This window comes from Oncorhynchus tshawytscha, linkage group LG06 (assembly GCF_018296145.1).
Source record: "Oncorhynchus tshawytscha isolate Ot180627B linkage group LG06, Otsh_v2.0, whole genome shotgun sequence".
In the NCBI taxonomy this organism is placed as follows: Eukaryota; Metazoa; Chordata; class Actinopteri; order Salmoniformes; family Salmonidae; genus Oncorhynchus; species Oncorhynchus tshawytscha.
The window spans coordinates 52,329,619-52,352,072 of record NC_056434.1 but is presented as its reverse complement, the minus strand read 5'-3'; the positions used below and the strand labels follow the sequence as shown (position 1 = coordinate 52,352,072).

General features: G+C 42.0%; 1 protein-coding gene across 1 annotated transcript; it reads right to left on the bottom strand.

The window, feature by feature from the left end:
• Positions 1-2,604: 2,604 nt before the first annotated feature.
• LOC112253499 (probable 2-oxoglutarate dehydrogenase E1 component DHKTD1, mitochondrial) lies at positions 2,605-17,210 on the bottom strand. Its single transcript, XM_042323376.1, has 17 exons — positions 17,093-17,210; positions 10,599-10,810; positions 9,959-10,153; positions 9,380-9,649; positions 8,898-9,069; positions 8,576-8,774; positions 8,145-8,304; positions 7,761-7,913; positions 7,379-7,463; positions 6,921-7,060; positions 6,527-6,677; positions 6,043-6,149; positions 5,612-5,776; positions 5,226-5,308; positions 4,815-4,981; positions 4,269-4,354; positions 2,605-3,475 (listed from the first exon to the last, which is right to left on the bottom strand). The coding sequence occupies exons 2-17, from the start codon at positions 10,611-10,613 to the stop codon at positions 3,371-3,373; spliced, it is 2,253 nt and encodes a 750-aa protein (XP_042179310.1). The 5' UTR covers positions 10,614-10,810; positions 17,093-17,210; the 3' UTR covers positions 2,605-3,370.
• Positions 17,211-22,454: the final 5,244 nt, after the last annotated feature.

Below are 22,454 nucleotides of genomic sequence, written 5' to 3'. Positions count from 1 at the left end.
TACAAATACTTACACATTAAGTTTGCTGAAAATAAACACATTTGACAGTGAGTTAACTTGTTGCTGAGTTTATGTATCTCCTCCTCTCTAAACATGACATCTTTATTGCTAGGCAGGAAGTTAAGTGATACGGGCAATAAACTGTTCCTTCTTCCTTAATGTGAACTGACCTCGACCCCCATTTCCTCACTAATCCACAGCTCTCCACCCTTATCGTGTGTGCCTGCCAACATGTGATTGTCTTCCCTGAACTCAGTACATTCCAAGCATAATTGCTTCTACCATTCACAATCCTCCTCCAGATACCCATTAACTTCTGGTGTATAAACCAGACTATGGCACACAATTCCTTCGACCTCATGGCTTGGTTTTTGCTCTGACATGCACAATCAACTGTGGGACCTTATATAGACAGCTGTGTGCCTTTCCAAATCATGTCCAATCAATTGAATTTACCACAGGTGGACTCCAATCAAGTTGTAGAAACATGTCAAGGATGATCATGGAAACAGGATGCACCTGAGCTCAATTTCAAGTCTCATAGCAAAGGGTCTGAATACTTATGTAAATACTTATGCAGATTAATGAGGCATTAAAAAAAAAAAAATCTATTTTAGAATAAGGCTGTAACTTAACAAAATGTGGAAAATGTCAAAATAAAATAAAAATAAATATTTTCCGAATGCACTGTATGGTAGCCCTTTTCTTGAACCACAATATGAGCATACAGAGCAATGGCATTGGTTTCTTACCACTTTAAATAGTAAGTTAGAACTCAAATCCAGTGGTAGTCAACTTTCACATATTTTTGAAATCGTACCTGCAGCAGTAAAGACAGAATTCACAACAAACGCAACCTTTTGAAATGAAAACAGAAATGTTAAGACCGAACCAATATAACTACCAAGTTACCTTGTAGAGAAATGGTAACCCTTACTTTTCTGCAGAAATATGAAATAGTTGTGGTGCTAATTTGTGCAGTTGTTGTTCAGAAATATTAGTGTTGTTTTTCTTTCAAATCTAAAACAAAATTAGAAGCTTTGAATTTCTACACAAACAAAAATAACCAAAATAATATTTCCAACATTTTAACAATATTTGGACTGATGTTGATTTAAACAGTAAAAACTATAACACCTCGTGAAGAGAAACACTAAAGAATTCCTCAGCCCCCAACCTGAGCCAATCTTCTACTTTGAAGATAAACTAGATGATAGGTCACAGAAATTAAATCATAATACTCTGATGTATGGCTACATATGAGCAACTAAAAGTGCCTTTATAATACGATAAATGTTGTAAACTTAAGTGTCTAAGGCAGGGGTGTCAAACTCATTTTGTGCCATGGTCCGCATTTGGTCCTCAACGAGGTCTGGAGTGCCGCGCTGAAAATGTATTACATTCAGCGATGTAGTGGTAACAAAAAAACAAAAAAAAATGTTGGTGGGTAAACTCTGTTCGCCAGTCACGGTGAAGAAAGTAAGGCTCCCAACACTTTCAATGCATTTTTCCTCAAAAAGGTGGGTATGCCGATAATCATTTCTACACAGTTTTGATTTGGTTTTAGTCATTTGAAAGAATATTGAGTTCGTCTTCAAAATGTTATATGATTTAGTAATTGTTTAACTCAAACCACCCACCCATTATGTTTGACACCCCTGACCTTGATTTAAACTTAGAGCGCAACCAAAATATGGTTATTTCTCAGTACGGCCCCATATCTACACTGAACAAAAATAGAAACGCAACATGTAAAGTATTGGTCCCATTTTTCATGAGCTGAAATAAAAGACCCCGAAATTTTCCATACGCACAAAAAGCGTATTTCTCTCAAATTTTGTGCACAAATATGTTTACATCCCTGTTAGTGAGTGTTTCTCCTTTGACAAGATATTCCACACCTGTCAGAGGGCTGGATTAGCAAGAAGCTGATTAAACAGCATGTTTATTACACAGATGCACCTTGTGCTGGGGACAATAAAAAAGGCCACTCTAAAATGTGCAGTTTTGTCACACAAGGCCACAGATGTATCAAGTTGAGGGAGAGTGCAATTGGTATGCAATCTGCAGGAATGTCCAGCGCTGTTGCCAGAATTGAGTGTTAATTTCTCTACCATAACCCTACGTCGTTTTGGAGAATTTGGCATTACGTCCAACCTGCCTCACAACCACTCGTATGGTGTTGTGTGGGAGAGCGGTTTGCTGATGTGAACAAAGTGTGGTGTTTTGGTATGGGCAGGTATAAGCTACGGACAAACACAATTGCATTTTATCGATGGCAGTTCGAATGCAGAGATGGTGACGAGTTCCTGAGGCCCATTGTTGTGCCATTCACCTGCCGCCATCACCTCATGTTTCAGCATGATAATGCACAGCCCCATGTGTACAGATCTGTGCTTGCGTCAATTCCTGGAATTCCTGAAATTGTCCCAGTTCTTCTATGACCTGCATAATCACCAGGCATGTCAGCCATTGAGCATGTTTGGGATGCTCTAGATGGACGTGTACACCGGTGTGTTCCAGTTCCCGCCAATATCCAGCAACTTCGCACAGCCATTGAAGATGAGTGGGACAACATTCAACAGGCCACAATCAACAGCCTGATTAACTCTATGTGAAGGAGATGTCGCGCTGCATGAGGCACATGGAGGTCACAACAGATAATGACTGGTTCTGTTCCATGCCCCTACATTTTTTATTTTAAGGTATTTGTGAGCAACGGCTGTATATCGTATTCCCAGTCATGTGAGATCCATAGATTAGGGACTAATGAATTTATTTCAATTGACTGATTTCCTTATACGAACTGTAACTCTGTAAAATCTTTTAAATTCTTGCATGTTGCGTTTCTATTTTTCTTTCAGTACAGTAAATTGAATGCAATCATATTGCATGTGAATCTAACTTTTGCATTAAGTTAAAAACATTAAGAATTAAAAATTCAATTTTACAATAAAAATGAACACTCAGGGCAATATTGAGTTGCTTTACAATGCAATCTCAGACCATTTACATCACATTGTTTTTAGACAGCTACAGCTCCATTTCATAATGCGCAATAAAACAGCCCTTCCAAACCATCAAACAGTCTTGTTCCACTCAGTACCTGAAGCCCCCTCCACATTGAAGAAGCAGCCTTTAGCACTAGTGTTTTTGAGAACATTTAAACATACAGGAAGAAAAGAGATCCTGGACTCATTATTGTTTCATCTCACCAATTCATAGAAAGTTGAGTGAAACAAATGTGAAACAGATAAATTCAGCCTGGAAGTCCAGGCTAGAGAAGAGATGTAAATGTGGTTTTACTGGAGGGAGGGAGGGTGCATCCATTCTGGGGCCCACGGGAGCAGCCATCTTGGGGCCCGGTGGCTCAAGAGGAGAAGGTGGCAGTGAGGATGGCCTCATTCTGCTGGTGGTGGAGCGTTCCGATGCCCACAGCCGGGGCGGGCAGAGTAGGCCGACTCACCAACCGGAGCTGGAGGAAGAGTAGAGGGAGAAAGAAGGTGGACAAATGGAAATGGTCGGTTAATATTTTATTTTTTAAATCAACCCCAGTCAAATATACAGTGTACAAAACATTGGGAACACCTTCCTAATATTGAGTTGCACCCCCTTTTGCCCTCAGAACAGCCTCAATTCGTCAGAGAATGGACTCTACATGGTGTCAAAAGCTATCCACAGGGATGCTGGCCCATTTTGACTCCAATGCTTCCCACAGTTGGGTCAAGTTGGCTGGATGTCCTTTGGGTGGTGGATCATTCTTGATACAGACAGAAAACTGTTGAGCGTGGAAAACCCAGCTGCGTTGCAGTTAACACACTCAAACAGGTGCGCCTGGCACCTACTACTATACCCCATTCAAAGGCACTTGCCCATTCACCCTCAATGGCACACATACACAAATCATGTGTCAATTGTTAAAAATCCTTCTTTAACCGGTCTCTTCCCCTTCATCTACACGGATTGAAGTGGATTTAAGTTGACATCAATAAGCACTCATAGCTTTCACCTGGATTCACCAAGTCAGTCTGTCATGGAAAGAGCATGTTTTGCACACTTAGTTTATTGTGCATGTTTGATATCCACTACATTGCAGTCGGAATGTGCAGAATCACTGATCTACAAATCACCTTGCATCCCAAATAACAACTCATTATCTGATCAAATTGAGCAATTCTGAGCCTCCCCTTCCTTGCTCAAACTGATCCCCTCAAACACAAACAGTTTTTCTCTGATCATTCTCTGATCATCATTCAGGCAGGACTCACCTTGCAGGCCAGCTGCTTCTCAAACCTAGGGGCCACGAAGGACCAGGGGCCCATGTTCTGGGGCTCCTCCTGGCTCCAGACAAACTCTGTATGGGACACAAACACATGAAGAAGATTACATTAAAAAATGATCTTGAAGATGGCAAAATACTAGGGGACAGTTAAATCAAATATCTTAAATAATATCATTACATTTTTCAAATTGTAAAATAATTTCAAAATGCCCACCCCTACCAAATACAGTTCACAAAATGATGAATTGATCCGATGCTGCTGCACAATCTCTGGTAAACAGTGTTGAACAGTAAAAGCCTAATCCTGGAATAAAAAAGCATGCTAAATGGAGAATCTCCATTTTTAAACCAGGGTTAATGTGTGTCTGGGAAACAGGCCTATAGTGTCTGTGGTAAGAAGTGAAGAACAGTGCAGGCCAGGGGTCACTTAAATACATTTGTTGTTTGTATACTTGGATAAAAGCGACTGCAAAGTGGCATTTTAGATATTAGATGTTTGAGGAAAATAGGGACCAGGTCAGGTATAGCCTACCATTGGCATTGGTGTACTTGGTGAGCTCCTGCTGCAGGGCTTCCAGAGGGAAGGGACACAGCTCCTCCAGTCTGATCAGTGCAGTGGTCTGAGTGGCTGCGGATGCCTCCCTCTGCTTCAACAGGGCATAGTAGTGCTTCCCTGAACACAGCACCACCCGCTGGACACTACAGGTATAGCAGGAAAGGACCGTTTTTAAAGCAGTTGGGTACATACTGTAATGGGTTGGGTCGATTGCATTTGAGTTCAGCCAACCCTGGAAGGTGCAGCATGTACAGATGTAGCTACACTTTACTATTTGATCTCGTAAATAAAGTGACACCATAACACAAATGACAACATTTTTAAATGGAGATACACTTATCAACAGGAAGCAGAAGAGAGGGTGTAATGTCATGGATACTTCTTTACCTGGCTGGTGTGACTGAGGTGTCACCAATCACAGGTTTGAAAGAGGTTCCAGGAGCCATGTCAGCCAGACTGGATGTTGCTCCCTACAGGTAGAGACAGGAACTCATCAACTCAGTCACCAAATATCACCATAAACATGTTCACAGTAGCCCTGTTTGAATACCTTCAAATGAACCCTTCCTTTTTTTCCTTGATGAAATCATTGCTATGACGTGGTAAGATTGGTGGCAGCAATACAGTGGAAACCATGCCTTCACCTAACCACTCACTCACCTACCGATCAGTGATTACCCGAAGGGGGAGAGGAAGGATGCATTTTAAAGTTATTCAAAAGAGGCCCATTTAACTCTAATGGCTTGTATTAGATGTGTTATTGAGTAGCTTACAGAGAATCGGAGCAGAGTCTTGGGCCCAGCAACGATGAGCGGCTTGCGGATGTTGCGTATCATCTGTCGTCTCAGCAGGTGGAAGTACTGTGCTGGAGTCGTAGGGTTGACCACGCCCATGTTGACATTGTCACCATCCACCCCCTCCTCCTTACTGTCACACAGCTGGGAGAAAGAGAAAGACGAGGAGATTTAGACACAGATACAATAAATATTACAAGAGACAGCGAGTGAGTCGACAGCGGTATACAGTAGCTATAACAGAGGTAATTGTATATGGTATTTGTAGAGGTATTTGTTTCCAAAGAGTAGCCCTGGGCTCTTAAGTCTGTTCTCCTCATTTCCCACTGCCACAAAATGCAGAGAAGAAGATCAGAGGTTCCCCCGCTCCTTTAAAATTGTTTCCATGTGATTTGTGTTCCCCTCATCACCTGTAGGAACCTCTCTATGCGGCAGGAGGAGTGTTCAGGTCCTGCTCCGTCGTAACCATGGGGAAGCAGGATCACCATCCCACACTGCAGCAGCCACTTCGCCTCGCCTGGAAGAGAGACATTTCAAATCAACACCGAGTGGAGCCAGAATGTAGAGTCTAACGTTTATGAAGGCTTTACGAATGCTCTATAAAGCTTTTATATTGAAGTGTAGAACATGATTTATTGATCACGTTGACCAAATATCCAGTTTAATCTTAAATGTATACTAAACAAAGTGTTGGCTCCATTCCATGTAGCCCCTTTCCCCTAGTCCTTGTTAATCTGTGTTCAAAGAACTGAAAGGACTTGATAGGTGTTCGCCAGGGGCTAGAAGGAAACTGGTTTACGATATTCAATTATCTGCAAGCTCAAAGGAGGTGACCTAAAAATAGCCCTTGGCTGACTTCAGAAAGTTATTGACCAGAGTATCAGCATTCATTACCTCCAGAGAGGAAGGTGTCGAATATGATTTGAGCTCCGTTGAAGAAGTCTCCAAACTGAGCCTCCCAGATAGGCAGTAGTTTAGGCTGGGCGATGGCCATGCCATACTCAAAGCCCAGCACGGCCTCCTCAGACAGGGCACTGTTGCACACCTAGAACACACACACGCAGAAGAGTGCACGCCGTATTACAGGTGGGTGTCCATGACACTCTTATACAACTTAGAAGTAAAGCAAGTAAACAAGTCATGAGGTCCAAGTCTCAAGTGAGTAAAAAGGGTTGAATCTCAAGTCCCAAGTCGTGCATTGTAAGTGCAAGTTGAGTCCCAAGTTATTTTGTATCAAGTCTCATTGTTTTTTGTTTTTTCTCTCTCGTTGCAATAACTAATTATTTACCTCCATGAATCCTTTCTGTTCAGGGTCTATGTGATTGAGGGGGATGTACATGTCATCTGTGTCTTGACAAACTATCATGGCATGTCTCTGACTGAACGTGCCCCTACCAACATCCTGTCCACTGATACGAATGTTGAACCCTGCAAAACAAATGGAAAACAAAACACATTCTTACAGCCAGAGACATGAGAATTACATATATAAATGACAAAAAATGACTATACATTTGTAAGTATTGACATAGTATGGTAATAACAGGCCTGGAAAACACAAATCTATCTAACGAGCAATTTCTGTAAAAATGGTTATTTATGAAGATCAATCCTTTTACACATTCCCATGCAAACCCTTACCAAATTGTGCTGCCTAGGATACTCCAGCAACTAAAGTGGATGCGGAACCAGGCCAGCTCAGTACAGCTTGGTTTGGCTCAGTAGTGTAAAAAGCTGTTGACTGACCTTGGCAGAGCAGAGAGCCAAACGCCATGGCCTCAGCAGTGGACCAATCCAGATTAGTTCCATTCTCCACCTTCACATGGCGACCCTGAGAGAACACAACAGATCTGTTTATTTGAGCTTCAGAGAGTCTTTAAAACAAGGGGGAAAACGAAGCCCTTTATCCCTTTTCCCCCCAGAGTCAGATGAACATGTGAATACCATTGTCTCTGAAATCCAGAACTATCCCTTTAACTCAACACCTAGCAAACTTGTAAAGAGGTTGAGATCTGTTGGCGCAATGGCTAAGGTGTTGGGTTGACAGTCGGTGGACCTGGGTTCGAGTCCCGGGGTGGACCCCCCCAACCCGAATTAGCTACAATATATATCTTGTAATTGTTATTACCGCCACATGCATCTTCCCAAGGTGGCTGTGTAGCTGGATCTCTTCGGGTATCTCCACAGACTTAGCCCCTACATACTGCAGCAGGGGGACAGGCACCCCCGTGTCCCAGTGGGTGACTCTGGCCTGGGGCTCCTCCAGACCTCCCCAGCGACCCTGTAACAACAACAAAAACCAAAGTCCATTTGTTACAGCAAAGAATTGAATTCGGTCTCCTGTTAGTTTCTCAACACTCCAAAAAGCACTCCTCACCAGACCTGGGAACAAACATTTTGAGCGTTCGCTTGTAGTGCCAGATGGGTGGGGTTTGCACTTTTGCAACACAATGTGCCAGGTAAACTCAATCAAGCCCAGCTAAAGTATGTGAAATGAGTGCACATCACAGACCTGCAGGTTGGTGGGTGGTGGGCTGTATAAGGTCATGTTGGCCAGCTTGTCGTTCAGCATGCCGTAGTAGGCTGTCCTGATGGCACCACACTCCTCCCCTGTCATCAGGCCCTCTGAGATCAGCTGGTCAGCGTAGGAATCTGGGATGCTCTTCCTGGAGCTGGGGGGGTGAGAAGAGGGTAGGATATCATGTTTAGTTATTTGTTGTTATTTCGGCATTGTTCTGTAATTAAGGGAATATCAACGGCAAATAATGTAAAGCAAATATGCAATTGTAGGTAAACAATATATGCTTTTGTTTATGGTTGTGGGTTGTTCCCCGTTCAATACAATGAGGTAGTTTCTGGACAATATTTCTGTCCATTTATTGGACCCCTTTTGGCTCAAGATCAGCCCGAGAGGGAAAAGTATAGCAAATAAACTGAACTCACCGGATAATCTTGTACATGGCAGGGTTAGTGAAACCAGGTTCGTCTAGCTCGTTGTGTCCCCACCGTCTATAGCAGAGCAGGTCCAGGATGACATCCTTCCTGAAGCGTCTCTGATACTCTACCGCCAAACGTGTGGCACGCACCACCTCCTCCGTATCATCACCATTCACATGGACCACAGCACAGCCCACCATCTTAGCTGGAGAGGGGAGAACACACACATAGTGAGATAGAGGAGTATTGAAATTCCCATAAAAAAATGGATTTGTGATTATAATTCCCATAAAGATCTATTATAGATAAAGCGATAGATTTCACATACCAACATCACTGCAGTATAAAGACGATCTCCCTCTCGCAGATGGAGTTGTATAACCCACTTGGTTGTTTACAATGAGGTGGATGCTCCCACCGACTCTGAAGTGGGGGAGTAGTGAAATGGTGAATGTCTCTGGAACAATCCCTTGACCCGAGAATGAGGCATCCCCATGGACCTGAGAAAAGTAAGCAGAGTTTCCACAATGATCACCAGGCTTGAAATTCTGAAAATATCTTGACAATGGATAATGTCCTTTATGTCCCTATAAACTGTACTTCAGCGTAATAATCCCGTCCTACTATCCCTCTCTTTTACATATTGTACTACACGTGCAAGAGAAATTCACGAGAAGGCAATTAAGTATACTATTCTATAGCAGTGTTACTCAGTGAATGCGTTTCTAGTGCAGGGGTGTCAAACAAATTGGCATATAAAATATATAATATATATATATATATATATACACACACACACACACACAATACCTGGAGACATACGACTTTATTCCCAGGCTGTGCGTTCTCGTCTGGTGAGTAGTCTCCCTCCTTTTTGAGCTGCTGCCGGGCCCTGGTCTTCCCCTGGGTGACTGGGTTGATGGCCTCCAAGTGGGAGGGGTTGGGCAGCATGGTCACTTTGAGGAGGTGGGCAGCACCGAAATCCAGCTCTACAGAGGAGGTAAGGTGGGAGAGGACGTCACCGATGGAGGGAGAGTCCGCTGGGAACTCACTGAGGCCACACATCTTACGGAACATCAGCTGGGGGTGGAGGGAGAGAGGCACATGAAACAAATAAATGTTATACTGGGGTTCCATATTTCACCTCTCTCAAAACCTGCTCACCTCAGTAAGAAAAACAACAAAATTCAAGGTCATCATCCAAAGAAACTTTTCAGGGTCACTTTCTGATAAGGTAACACTGTATTCTCTCATCTTCACACTGCATACGGCATTTCAGCTGACAATTACATGGAGTTTATTGGTAATCCCCAGTAAGTGTGGTTAATTAGGTAAACATTACAGCCATGAATTTTACCTGAAAGTGATCAACAGTGTCTGAACCCTGACCTCTGGTGGGAACTGAAGCAGCCCCGTGAGGAGATTGAGTCGCCCGCGATGAGGCATCCCCATGACGATGTCCGTCACCCCACTGTGGGACAACAGGCGGAACATCTCATAGAACACCCCCATCATGCTCTCTGCTCCCTCACCACCGTAACGCTTCACCGTGGAAAACTTGTTTGCCAGGAAATTATCAAACTCCTGAGGTAACAAGATGAAACAGGTAATTTCAGGTTATTGTAAAAAGAGACTGTTCTCAATGATTTATCTGGTTAAATAAAAGCAAAATACATAAATAAGTCAGCAAGATCAGTCGTTCTTGGAAATAGGATTTTTTTTTAAATTAACATTGATAAACCCAGTACCATCACATTCTCGCTGATAAGATCATGACTTTATTCCCACTGAAAAAATTTAAACAAGATGCCAATTAGTCTGTTAGATAAGATACACATTTTCATTAATTAGGCTATGAAAAGGTAATTCGGCTGTAATACTGTGTGCCGACGTCGACCTTTGATCCATCTACCTGTGACTTCAGCAAGAGCTTAGCCAACTGTCTCCTCTCCTCTGTGGAGGTCTCTTTCTCTCCCCACTTTTACTTCCCCCCCCCGCTCTCTTCATCCCCATCCATCCACCCATCTACCTGCGACTCCAGCATGAGTTTGGCCAACTTTTTCCTTTCCTCCGCCGTAAATGTCTCCTTCTTAAACTCCTCGAAGCGGTCGGCGAGCCACTCCCTTTCCTCCAGACTGGTCAACTGACTGGTCTCTATGGAAATGCGGCCACAGTAGGCCCCCTCCAGGTAGGCAAGCACCTCCTCCACTGACGCCTCAGCCTTACCAAAGTGACGCAGTCCTGGAGAAGAAAGGAATTTATGTAGGAGATAGTGAATTTCAGGTCAGTTGGAAAATAGCACGTTTTTTTTAGGAGGACCTGGTTGGTTGCAAATGCATTGCAGTATGGGACCTGCTAGTCTGCCTGCTTGACAAAGAAACATGTGTGCATAATTCTTTATCTCCATGAACACACACTAAAGACCAAGAGCTCTGATAGTCTGACAGGATGAGGCGTGTGTGGGACATAATTCCTTATCTCCATGAATGGAGGAACCCTCAATCAATCAATCGTATTTTTCACATCAGCAGTCACAAAGCGCTTTTACCATCTAAATCATATCCACCAAGTCACATGCACTTTCATTTGATTGATCTACTAATTTGTGAGTGATGATAGTATCTCATACGGCAGTCATTACTGTCATTGAAAATGCCTCATCCCTGAAGACACCATCCACTCAAACCGAGTGCCTGTGTTAAACACATGTGCTGTGAGGGAGTCACCACACAAATGAGCAGTTTGGGGCATTTAAAGGCAATGATTTCCTTCAAACTGTTATTGGTGCCATACCATTGCAATAGGTGGTTTAGCAATTCAAATGTTGCGTGATGGGTTTTACATTGACTTAAAAGGGTAGGAAACATGAGTTTTTACTCACCAAAGTAACAACACAGTGGTCAAAGACTTAGTAATTTGTAGTCACATTCTGGTTAGCTATAACTAAAAAAAATAGTTATGTTTTTTTTTTTTTTTTTTTACATATTTAACTTATTTGCGGGTATCTTCTACCCATAATACACTATTTCTTAACGTCATATGGACAATCTACTCTGCATTAGCTATCTTGAGCTGGCTAACTTTAGCCACTAGCCATGCAAACAGAGTGCTGGCAGTGGTGAGCTAAAACAATTGTCCACCACACGGTTCAGTTGTCAGAGAATTGAGCACTAAATGCATCTGGGCATTGCATGCATATACAGGGCCTTCAGAAAGTATTCATACCCCTTGACTTATTGCTAATTTTGTTGTGTTACAGCCTGAACTCATTATTTTCCTCACCCATCGACACACAACACCCCATAATGACAAAGTTAAAACTTGTTAAGATATTTTTGCTAAATTATTGAAAATGAAACAGAAATATCTGATATACATTTTTTTTAAACAACTTATTTCACCTTTATTTAACCAGATAGGCTAGTTGAGAACAAGTTCTAATTTACAACTGCGACCTTGCCAATACAAATTAAAGAGTTTGACACACACAACACAGAGTTAGTTACACATGGAATAAACAAAGTCAATAATACAGTAGAACAAATATATATACAGTGTGTGCAAATTAGGTAGGATAAGGGAGGTAAGGCAATAAATAGGCCATGGTGGCAAAGCAATTACAATATAGCAATTAAAGACTGGAATGGTAGATGTGCAGAAGATGAATGTGCAAGTAGAGATACTGGAGTGCAAAGGAGAAAGATAAATAAATACAGTATGGGCATGAGGTAGCTGGATGGGCTATTTACAGATGGGCTATGTACAGGTGCAGTGATCTATGAGATGCTCTGACAGCTGGTGCTTAAAGCTAGTGAGGAAGATAAGTGTTTCCAGCTTCAGTGATTTTTGCAGTTCGTTCCCGTCATTGGCAGCAGAGAACTGGAAGGAAAGGCGGCCAAAGGAAGAATTGGGTTTGGGGGTGACCAGTGAGATATACCTGCTGGAGAGCGTGCTGCTATGGTGACCAGTGAGCTGAGATGAGGCGGAGCTTTACCTAGCAGAGACTTGTAGATGACCTGGAGCCAGTGGGTTTTGCAACGAATATGAAAAGAGGGCCAGCCAACGAGAGCATACAGGTCGCAGTGGTGGGTAGTATATGGGGCTTTGGTGACGAAACGGGTGGCACCGTGATAGACTGCATTCAATTATTGAGTAGAGTGTTGGAGGCTATTTTGTAAATGACAAGTCGAGGATCGGTAGGATGGTCAGTTTTACGAGGGTGTGTTGGCATGAGTGAAGGATGCTTTGTTGCGAAATAGGAAGCCAATTCTAGATTTAATTTAGGATTGGAGATGCTTAATGTGAGTCTGGAAGGAGAGTTTACAATCTAACCAGACACCTAGGTAATTGTAGTTGTTCACATATTCTAAGTCAGAACCGTCCAGAGTAGTGATGCTGGACGGGCGAGCAGGTGCGAGCAGCGATTGGTTGAAGAGCATGCATGTAGTTTTACTAGCGTTTAAGAGCAGTTGGAGGCCATGGAAGAAGAGTTGCATGGCATTAAAGCTCGTCTGGAGGTTTGTTAACACAGTGTCAAAAGAAGGACCAGAGGTATACAGAATAGTGTCGTCTGCGTAGAGGTGGATCAGAGAATCACCAGCAGCAAGAGCAACATCATTGATGTATACAGAGAAAAGAGTCAGCCCGAGAATTGAACTCTGTGTCACCCCCATAGAGACTGCAAGAGGTCCGGACAACACGCCCTACGATTTGACACACTGAACTCTGTCTGAGAAGTAGTTGGTGAACCAGGCACGGCAGTCATTTGAGAAACCAAGGCTGTTGAGTCGAAACCCTTGGCCAGGTTGATGAAGATGGCTGCACAGTAATGTCTCTTATCGATGGCGGTTATGATACCATTTAGGACCTTGAGCGTGGATGAGGTGCACCCATGACCAGCTCTGAGACCAGATTGGGATTCAAAATGGTTGGTAATCTGTTAACTTGGCTTTCGAAGACCTTAGAAAGGCACAGTAGGATAGATATAGGCCTCTATCAGTTTGGGTCTAGAGTGTCTCCCTCTTTGAAGAGGGGGATGACCACGGCAACTTTCCAATCTTTGGGAATCTCAGACGATATGAAAGAGAGGTTGAACAGTCTCGATATAGTGGTTGAACAAATTTCGGTAGATCATTTTAGAAAGAGAGGGTCCAGATTGTCTTGCCCAGCTGATTTGTAGGGGTACAGATTTTGCAGCTCTTTCAGAACGTCAGCTATCTGGATTTGGGTGAAGGAGTAATGGGGAGGCTTAGGCAAGTTGCTGTGGGGGGTGAAGGGCTGTTGACCGGGGTAGGGGTAGCCAGATGGAAAGCATGGCCAGCCGTAGAAAAATGCTTATTGGAATTCTCAATTATAGTGGATTTATCGGTGTTTCCTAGCCTCAGTGCAGTGGGCAGCTGGGAGGAGGTGCTCTTATTCTCCATAGACTTTAGTGTCCCAGAACTTTTTGACTACGCTACAGGATGCAAATTTCTGTTAGGAAAGCTAAGGCTAGCTTTTTCAAACTGCCTGTGTATATTTGTTCCTAACTTCCCTGAAAAGTTGCATATCACGGGGACTATTCAATGCAGAACGCCACAGGATGATTTTGTGCTTGTCAAGGGCAGTCAGGTCTGGAGAGAACCAAAAGCTACATGTGTTCCTGGTTCTACATTTTTTGAACGGGGCATGCTTATTTAAGATGGTGAGGAAAGCACTTTTAAAGAATAACCAGGCATCCTTTACTGACAGGATGTACAGTACAGGTCACCATGGAGATGACATAGTCAATGCACTTACTGTATTAATGAAGCCGGTGATTGATGTGGTAAACTCCTCAATCGGATTAATCCCAGAACATATTCCAGTCTGTGCTAGCGAAACAGTCCTGTACCTTAGCATCCTCTTCACCGGACCACTTCCACAGGTACTTTGTGTTCGAGTTTGTGCTTGTAAGCAGGAATCAGGAGGATAGAGTCATGATCAGATTTGCCAAATGGAGGGCAAGTGAGAGCTTTGTATGTGTCTCTGTGTCTGGAGTAAAGGTGATCTAAAGTTGTCTCCTCTAGTTGCACAGGTGACATGGTGGTAAAAATGAGGTGAGATGGATTTCAGTTTCCCTGCATTAAAATCACCGGCCACGTCTGGATGTGTATTTCCTTGCACGGATCGTTGAGTGTGTGGTCTCAGTGCCAGCATCGGTTTGTGGTGGTAAATATACAGCTATGAAAAATATAGATAAACTAAACAAAAATATAAAAATGCAACGTGCAACAATTTCAAAGATTTTACTGAGTTACAGTTCATAAGGAAATCAGTCAATTTAAATTAATTCATTAGGCCCTAATCTATGAATTTCACATGACTGGAAATACAGATATGCATCTGTTGGTCAAAGATATCTTCAAAAAAAGGTAGGGGCGTGGATCAGAAAACTAGTCAGTATCTGCTGTGACCACCATTTGCCCCATGCAGCACAACACATTTCCTTTGCATCAGGATCAGGCTGTTGATTGTGGCCTGTGAAATACTGTCCCACTCCTCTTCAATGTCCGTGCAAAGTTGCTGGATATTGGTGGAAATTGGAACTCGTTGTCGTACCCGTCGATCCAGAGCATCCCAAACATGCTCAATGGCTGACATACCTGGTGAGTATGCAGAAATGGGACATTTTCAGCTTCCAGGAATTGTGTACACATCCTTACGACATGGGGCTGTGCATTCTCATGCTGAAACATGAGGATCTCGTCACAGTATCTCTGTGCATTCAAATTGCCATCGATAAAATGCAATTGTGTTAACTAAGCTTTTTGTGCGAATGGAATATTTGGGACCAACACTTGACATGTTGCTTTACAATTTTTGTTCAGTATAGTCCACAGCTTATCATTAAGTAGTCTAACAGAGAATGCACTCCAGCTGTTGTTACCAAAGAGACAAACACCTACCCCCTTAACCTTACCCAACTAGATGTACAGTACCAGTCAAAAGTTTGGACACCTACTCATTCAAGGGTTTCTCTTTATTTTTTACTATTTTCTACATTGTAAAAAAATTATGAAGACATCAAAATGATGAAATAACTGATATGGAATCATGAAGTAACCAAACTTTTTAAATGTTAAAGAAATCAAAATATATATTATATTTGAGATTCTTCAAAGTAGACACCCTTTGCCTTGATGACAGCTTTGCACGCTCTTGGCATTCTCTCAAACAGCTTCATGAGGTAGTCACCTGGAATGCATTTAAATGAACAGGTCTGCCTTAAAAGTTAATTTGTGGAATTTCTTTCCTTCTTAATGCGTTTGAGCCAATCAGTTATGTTGTGACAAGGTACAGTACGGCTAGTATACATAAGATAGCCCTATTTGGTAAAAGACCAAGTACATATTATGGCAAGAACAGCTCAAATAAGCAAAGCGAAAAGACAGTCCATCATTACCTTAAAACTTGTTAAGGATAGGGTGCAGTTTTCTGAAGTTTGGATGACTGAGGTTCCCAAAGTAAACTACCCGCTACTCAGGCCCAGAAGCTAGGATATGCATATGCATGGTAGTATTGGATAGAAAACTCTAAAGTTTCTAAAACTGTTAAATGTATGTCTGAGTATAACAGAACTGATTTGGCAGGCGAAAACAGAGGACACTTTTTTTTCTGTTGACCTGCCAGCCAATTCAAAGGTTAAGCTATTGAAAACAAAGACTTCCAAATTGCAGTTCCTATGGCTTCCACTAGATGTCAACAGTCTTTATACATGATTTCAGGCTTGTTTTTAGAAAAACCAACAAGGAATAGTTGTTTGTCCTCAGGGAGCTCTTTGGCAAAGCTAGTCTCATTGCGCACGTGACCGAGGGAGCGCGCTGCGTTCTTTTCCTTTCCTATTGAAAATAGTTCACTCTGTATGAAACGTTATCGTTTATTTAGATATTAGAGTACCAAATAATGAATTAGAAACGTTGTTTGATTTGTTTGGACAAAATTTACTGGTAACTTTTGGAACTCCTATGTCTGCATTCTGAACGGGTGGATTACTGAACTCAATGACGCCTACTAAACGGACTATTTGGGATCAAGGAATTTAATCGAACAAATTGACCATTCATTGTGTTCCTGGTACTCTTGTGATTTTGATCAGAGGAAGATTTGATATAGTGTTCGTTTATCAGAGATGGTAATGTGAAGAACAACATGACCTGGACCGAAATCAAATTAGGATAGAAACGCTAGGACAACGTGTCCAAGTCCTGAAATTCTCTGGTAGAATGCCCTGCTTTTATTTAATCACACTCACAACCATAAGCTATTGTTTGTAATGAGCTCGCCATTAACGTAACGTGTTTTTAGTATTATGCCCATTAAAAAAAGTTTGTGCACAGGAGGTTCCGCACTCCCTGTAAAAATGTGTTTTTTTTTAATTGTTCAGCTGTGCGCTTCTTTATTGCCAAATTTGTTATATGCAACGTTTTTGGAACACGTTCTAAAGAACATTATTGAGAATAATACCATCCTCATATGAATCTCCCAATAGACCACATAGCTTACCAGATGTGTTGAGGGGTCCTTGTCCTCCACAGGGTCCTCTGGCAGTAGAGGGTTAATTTTAGCAGCCTTGTGTCCATGTGCTCGGTATGCCTCCACCAGGCGCATGAGACCATGATCTGTGTAAACAGAACAGCCTTTTTAAATGTCAAATTGATGTGAAAACTGATGTATTTAAATGAATGAATCTATTATTATTGTAAAATGTGTGGAAAAAGTCAATAAAGATGAAAAAATAACATTAAAAAAGACATGGGGTAGGAGGATATATCTCTAGGCTATGACAAACGTTAGTCTACAGTTAAATGCAAATTAAAGCAAGAAGTAAAAGTGTATGACATGCAGTGACAATAAGGAATATAAGAACAACTCAACACTTAATCTCTTCTGCAATTACAATAGGTGAATTGATAGGCCTACAATCAGTTATAAATGTAGAATTCACTTTGTGCAAAGGATGCTTAGTTGTTTTCCCATTGAAAAAGACAATGATTTGAGTTTAATGTTCATTATCTACAAAACATGAGCTGTGTTCGAATACCCATACTAACATACTGTTTCTTCATTTCAGTATACTGTAAACAAACAGTACCGTTTCAGTTGAGCGTACTAGAGCTTCACCTGTCTACTGGAAGTTGATATTGTTATGCAACCTCTTGCTAACTTGATTGCATAACAAATGACTAGGTAAAAATTGTACGATTTCGTGTGTGTTCATCAATTCAATCTGGAGTGCCAGAGTGCGCTCTGGGCGTTCGCATATCCAGAGCATGGTCAGATTGTCTGCTCGTAAATTCAGAGCGTGAGTAGAGTTGATCCGAGCATTCAACGGCAGTCAAGCACCCAAACTAACTGGCTAATGTTTCGCTAGCTACTTCCAGAAACAAATGAGAGAACATGTCATAATTAGTAAAATGAATGAACTTCGGCCGCAATTTTCTTCCAATGTGAAAAGCTATGAAGCCACGCCCATTTTCCGAAGAACAAATTATACGGAACCCAAACCGGCTGCGCGCATGCGCCATCGTGCATAAATGTATTTTGTCCCCCCACACCAAACACGATCACGACACGCAGGTTAAAATATCAAAAAACTCTGAACCAATTACATTAATTTGGGGACAGGTTGAAAAGCATTCAACATTTATGGCAATTTAGCTAGCTAGCTTTCACTTGCTAGCTAATTTGTCCTGGGATATAAACATTAAGTTTATTGTTACTCCGACAATCAATCCACACACACGGTCAATCAAATTGTTTCTAGTCATCTCTCCTCCTTCTAGGCCTTTTCTTCTCTTGACTTATTGTGATTGGCAACTTTCATAAATTAGGTGCATTACCGCCACTGACCTGTCACCCACATGGGTATAACCAATGAGGAGATAGCACGTGGGTATATATGCTTCTATAAATGAGGAGATGGGAGAGGCAGGACTTTTTTTTAACCTTTATTTTACTAGGCAAGTCAGTTAAGAACAAATTCTTATTTTCAATGACGGCCTAGGAACTGCCTGTTCAAGGGCAGAATGACAGATTTTGTACCTTGTCAGCTCGGGGATTTGAACTTGCAACCTTTCGGTTACTAGTCCAATGCTCTAACCACTAGGCTACACTGCCGCCCCTGCCACTTGCAGCGTGATCTGCGGCACAAATAGAACTGAGTATTTTAGACCTTGGCAACAGACTCTCGTTGGCACACACCATTCTGTATACTTCCGGCCCTTCTTTGGACACTGTGTTAACAACCCTCCAGGCAAGCTTCAATGCCATACAACTCTCCTTCCGTGGCCTCCAATTGCTCTTAAATACAAGTAAAACTAAATGCATGCTCTTCAACCGATCGCTACCTGCACCTAACCGCCTGTCCAACATCACTACTCTGGACGGCTCTGACTTAGAATACGTGGACAACTACAAATACTTAGGTGTCTGGTTAGACTGTAAATTCTCCTTCCAGACCCATATCAAACATCTCCAATCCAAAGTTAAATCTAGAATTGGCTTCCTATTTCGCAACAAAGCGTCCTTCACTCTTGCTGCCAAACATACCCTTGTAAAACTGACCATCCTACCAATCCTCGACTTTGGCGATGTCATTTACAAAATAGCCTCCAATACCCTACTCAACAAATTGGATGCAGTCTATCACAGTGCAATCCGTTTTGTCACCAAAGCCCCATATACTACCCACCATTGCGACCTGTACGCTCTCGTTGGCTGGCCCTCGCTTCATACGTCGCCAAACCCACTGGCTCCATGTCATCTACAAGACCCTGCTAGGTAAAGTCCCCCTTATCTCAGCTCGCTGGTCACCATAGCATCTCCCAAGCACACGCTCCAGCAGGTATATCTCTAGTCACCCCCAAAACCAATTCTTTCTTTGGCCGCCTCTCCTTCCAGTTCTCTGCTGCCAATGAGAACTACAAAAATCTCTGAAACTGGAAACACTTATCTCCCTCACTAGCTTTAAGCACCAACCGTCAGAGCAGCTCACAGATTACTGCACCTGTACATAGCCCACCTATAATTTAGCCCAAACAACTACCTCTTTCCCAACTGTATTTCATTTTAATTAATTTATTTATTTTGCTCCTTTGCACCCCATTATTTTTATTTCTACTTTGCACATTCTTCCATTGCAAAACTACCATTCCAGTGTTTTACTTGCTATATTGTATTTACTTTGCCACCATGGCCTTTTTTGCCTTTACCTCCCTTCTCACCTCATTTGCTCACATTGTATATAGACTTGTTTATACTGTATTATTGACTGTATGTTTGTTTTACTCCATGTGTAAATCTAAGAACTGCTTTGCTTTATCTTGGCCAGGTCGCAATTGTAAATGAGAACTTGTTCTCAACTTGCCTACCTGGTTAAATAAAGGTAAAATAAAAATAAATAAATAAAAAACTTTTGAGTGACAGGGAAAATGTATGCAGTAAAAAGTGCATTATTTTCTATAGGAATGTAGTAAAGGTTGTCGAAAAAATAAATAGTAAAGTAAGGTACAGATACCCAAAAAAACTACTTAAGTAGTACTTTAAAGTATTTTTACTTAAATACTTTACGCCACTGTATATATATATATATTATTATTTAATTCAGTGATTGAAATTACAACCCCATCCTCAGTAGCCTATTCCAGCAGGCTATTGGGAAACAGAAGCACTTTTTAAATTAGTCTGTTAATTTGAACTAAGCAAGCTGCTAAATCGTTCAGTTTACATCTTGCCGACATATTTTCTAGGCTACTGTAGACCATCTGAAATGAGATGAAAGCCTATTCAGGGCTATAGGCTACCTGTCTTTATATAAGCATGCTATGCCCAAATTGTATTGTAAAAACCTTGTCAGCAAATAGGGGATTTGAACTTGCAACCTTTCGGTTACTAGTCCAATGCTCTAACCACAAATAACAATATGTTCTGTGATTTTCAACTAGCATGAACACGACATTCACCGTCGGGTTTGACTGGGGTTGCTACCCAAACGAGTGTTGCATACTCACTTAAAAGACCTTCGCTTGAAAAAAAAAAAAAGCGGCAATTTGACAAGCTAAACTAAGATAACGCGGTCAATGATTTTTAACGTTTTTGCCGAGGAGATATTAGTCACGCAATTTTAAATCTAAGATGTTTGGTTCAGTAGCTTTCTCAATAAAAAAATGTGCATGAAAACAAGTCCTCTCATTTAATGACAACAAATACTTTATTTAAGAATCCCTACTGTTGACCAATCACCGAAGAAAGGGCGTAGACTTCGGCCAGTTCTGCTTGCCTCGAGAGGAAAAATGTCGTGTGCCCGAATGGCCGAAAAAAGTACAAAACGAACAATAATGTCACAAAATGTCGACATGTGAACGAACTCTTTCTTCTGGGAAGCATGCGACGCCAATACCCGCAGTTTAGCTATTTTCATGTAAAATTGGGCTTCTTTGGAAACGACGTCGCGGGTGAACATGCATTGTTTGCGGGTTTTTAGGCTATTTCTAAATTGCACTGCGTTCGCCATGGCATTTATATTAAAATATATATATTTCACTGTGACCTGCTGCTAACTGTCAGCCAGTGAGGAAAGATGTTGAGGAGTGAGAATAAAAATATAACTTTTTACCAGTTGTAGGAAGGTTATTTAGATTGACATTAAGGAGACGCCTATTTCCAACCTTTTTTCATAAAACATATTAATACGCTGGAACTGGTGCACATAAAAAACAAACAATGGGAAACAACTATGTGCGCACTAGAGCGTACCCAATTTTCATACTTAAGTAAAAGTAAAGACACCTTAATAGAAAATGTTTCAATTAAAAGTGAAAGTCACCCAGTAAAATACTACTTAAGTAAATGTATTTGGTTTTAAATATACTTAAGTACTCGCCCAAGCCTTCCCCATTTCTCCTTCTCCCAAATCCATTCAGCTGATGTTCTGAAAGAGCTGCAAAATCTGGACCCCTACAAATCAGCCGGGCTAGACAATCTGGACCCTTTCTTTCTAAAAAATTATCTGCCGAAATTGTTGCCACCCCTATTACTAGCCTGTTCAACCTCTCTTTCGTGTCGTCTGAGATTCCCAAAGATTGGAAAGCAGCTGCGGTCATCCCCCTCTTCAAAGGGGGACACTCTTGACCCAAACTGCTACAGACCTATATCTATCCTACCGTGCCTTTCTAAGGTCTTCGAAAGCCAAGTCAACAAACAGATTACCGACCATTTCGAATCTCACCATACCTTCTCTGCTATGCAATCTGGTTTCAGAGCTGGTCATGGGTGCACCTCAGCCACGCTCAAGGTCCTAAACGATATCTTAACCGCCATCGATAAGAAACATTACTGTGCAGCCGTATTCATTGATCTGGCCAAGGCTTTCGACTCTGTCAATTACCACATCCTCATCGGCAGACTCGACAGCCTTGGTTTCTCAAATGATTGCCTCGCCTGGTTCACCAACTACTTCTCTGATAGAGTTCAGTGTGTCAAATCGGAGGGTCTGCTGTCCGGACCTCTGGCAGTCTCTATGTGGGTGCCACAGGGTTCAATTCTTGGACCGACTCTCTTCTCTGTATACATCAATGAGGTCGCTCTTGCTGCTGGTGAGTCTCTGATCCACCTCTACGCAGACGACACCATTCTGTATACTTCCGGCCCTTCTTTGGACACTGTGTTAACAACCCTCCAGGCAAGCTTCAATGCCATACAACTCTCCTTCCGTGGCCTCCAATTGCTCTTAAATACAAGTAAAACTAAATGCATGCTCTTCAACCGATCGCTACCTGCACCTAACCGCCTGTCCAACATCACTACTCTGGACGGCTCTGACTTAGAATACGTGGACAACTACAAATACTTAGGTGTCTGGTTAGAC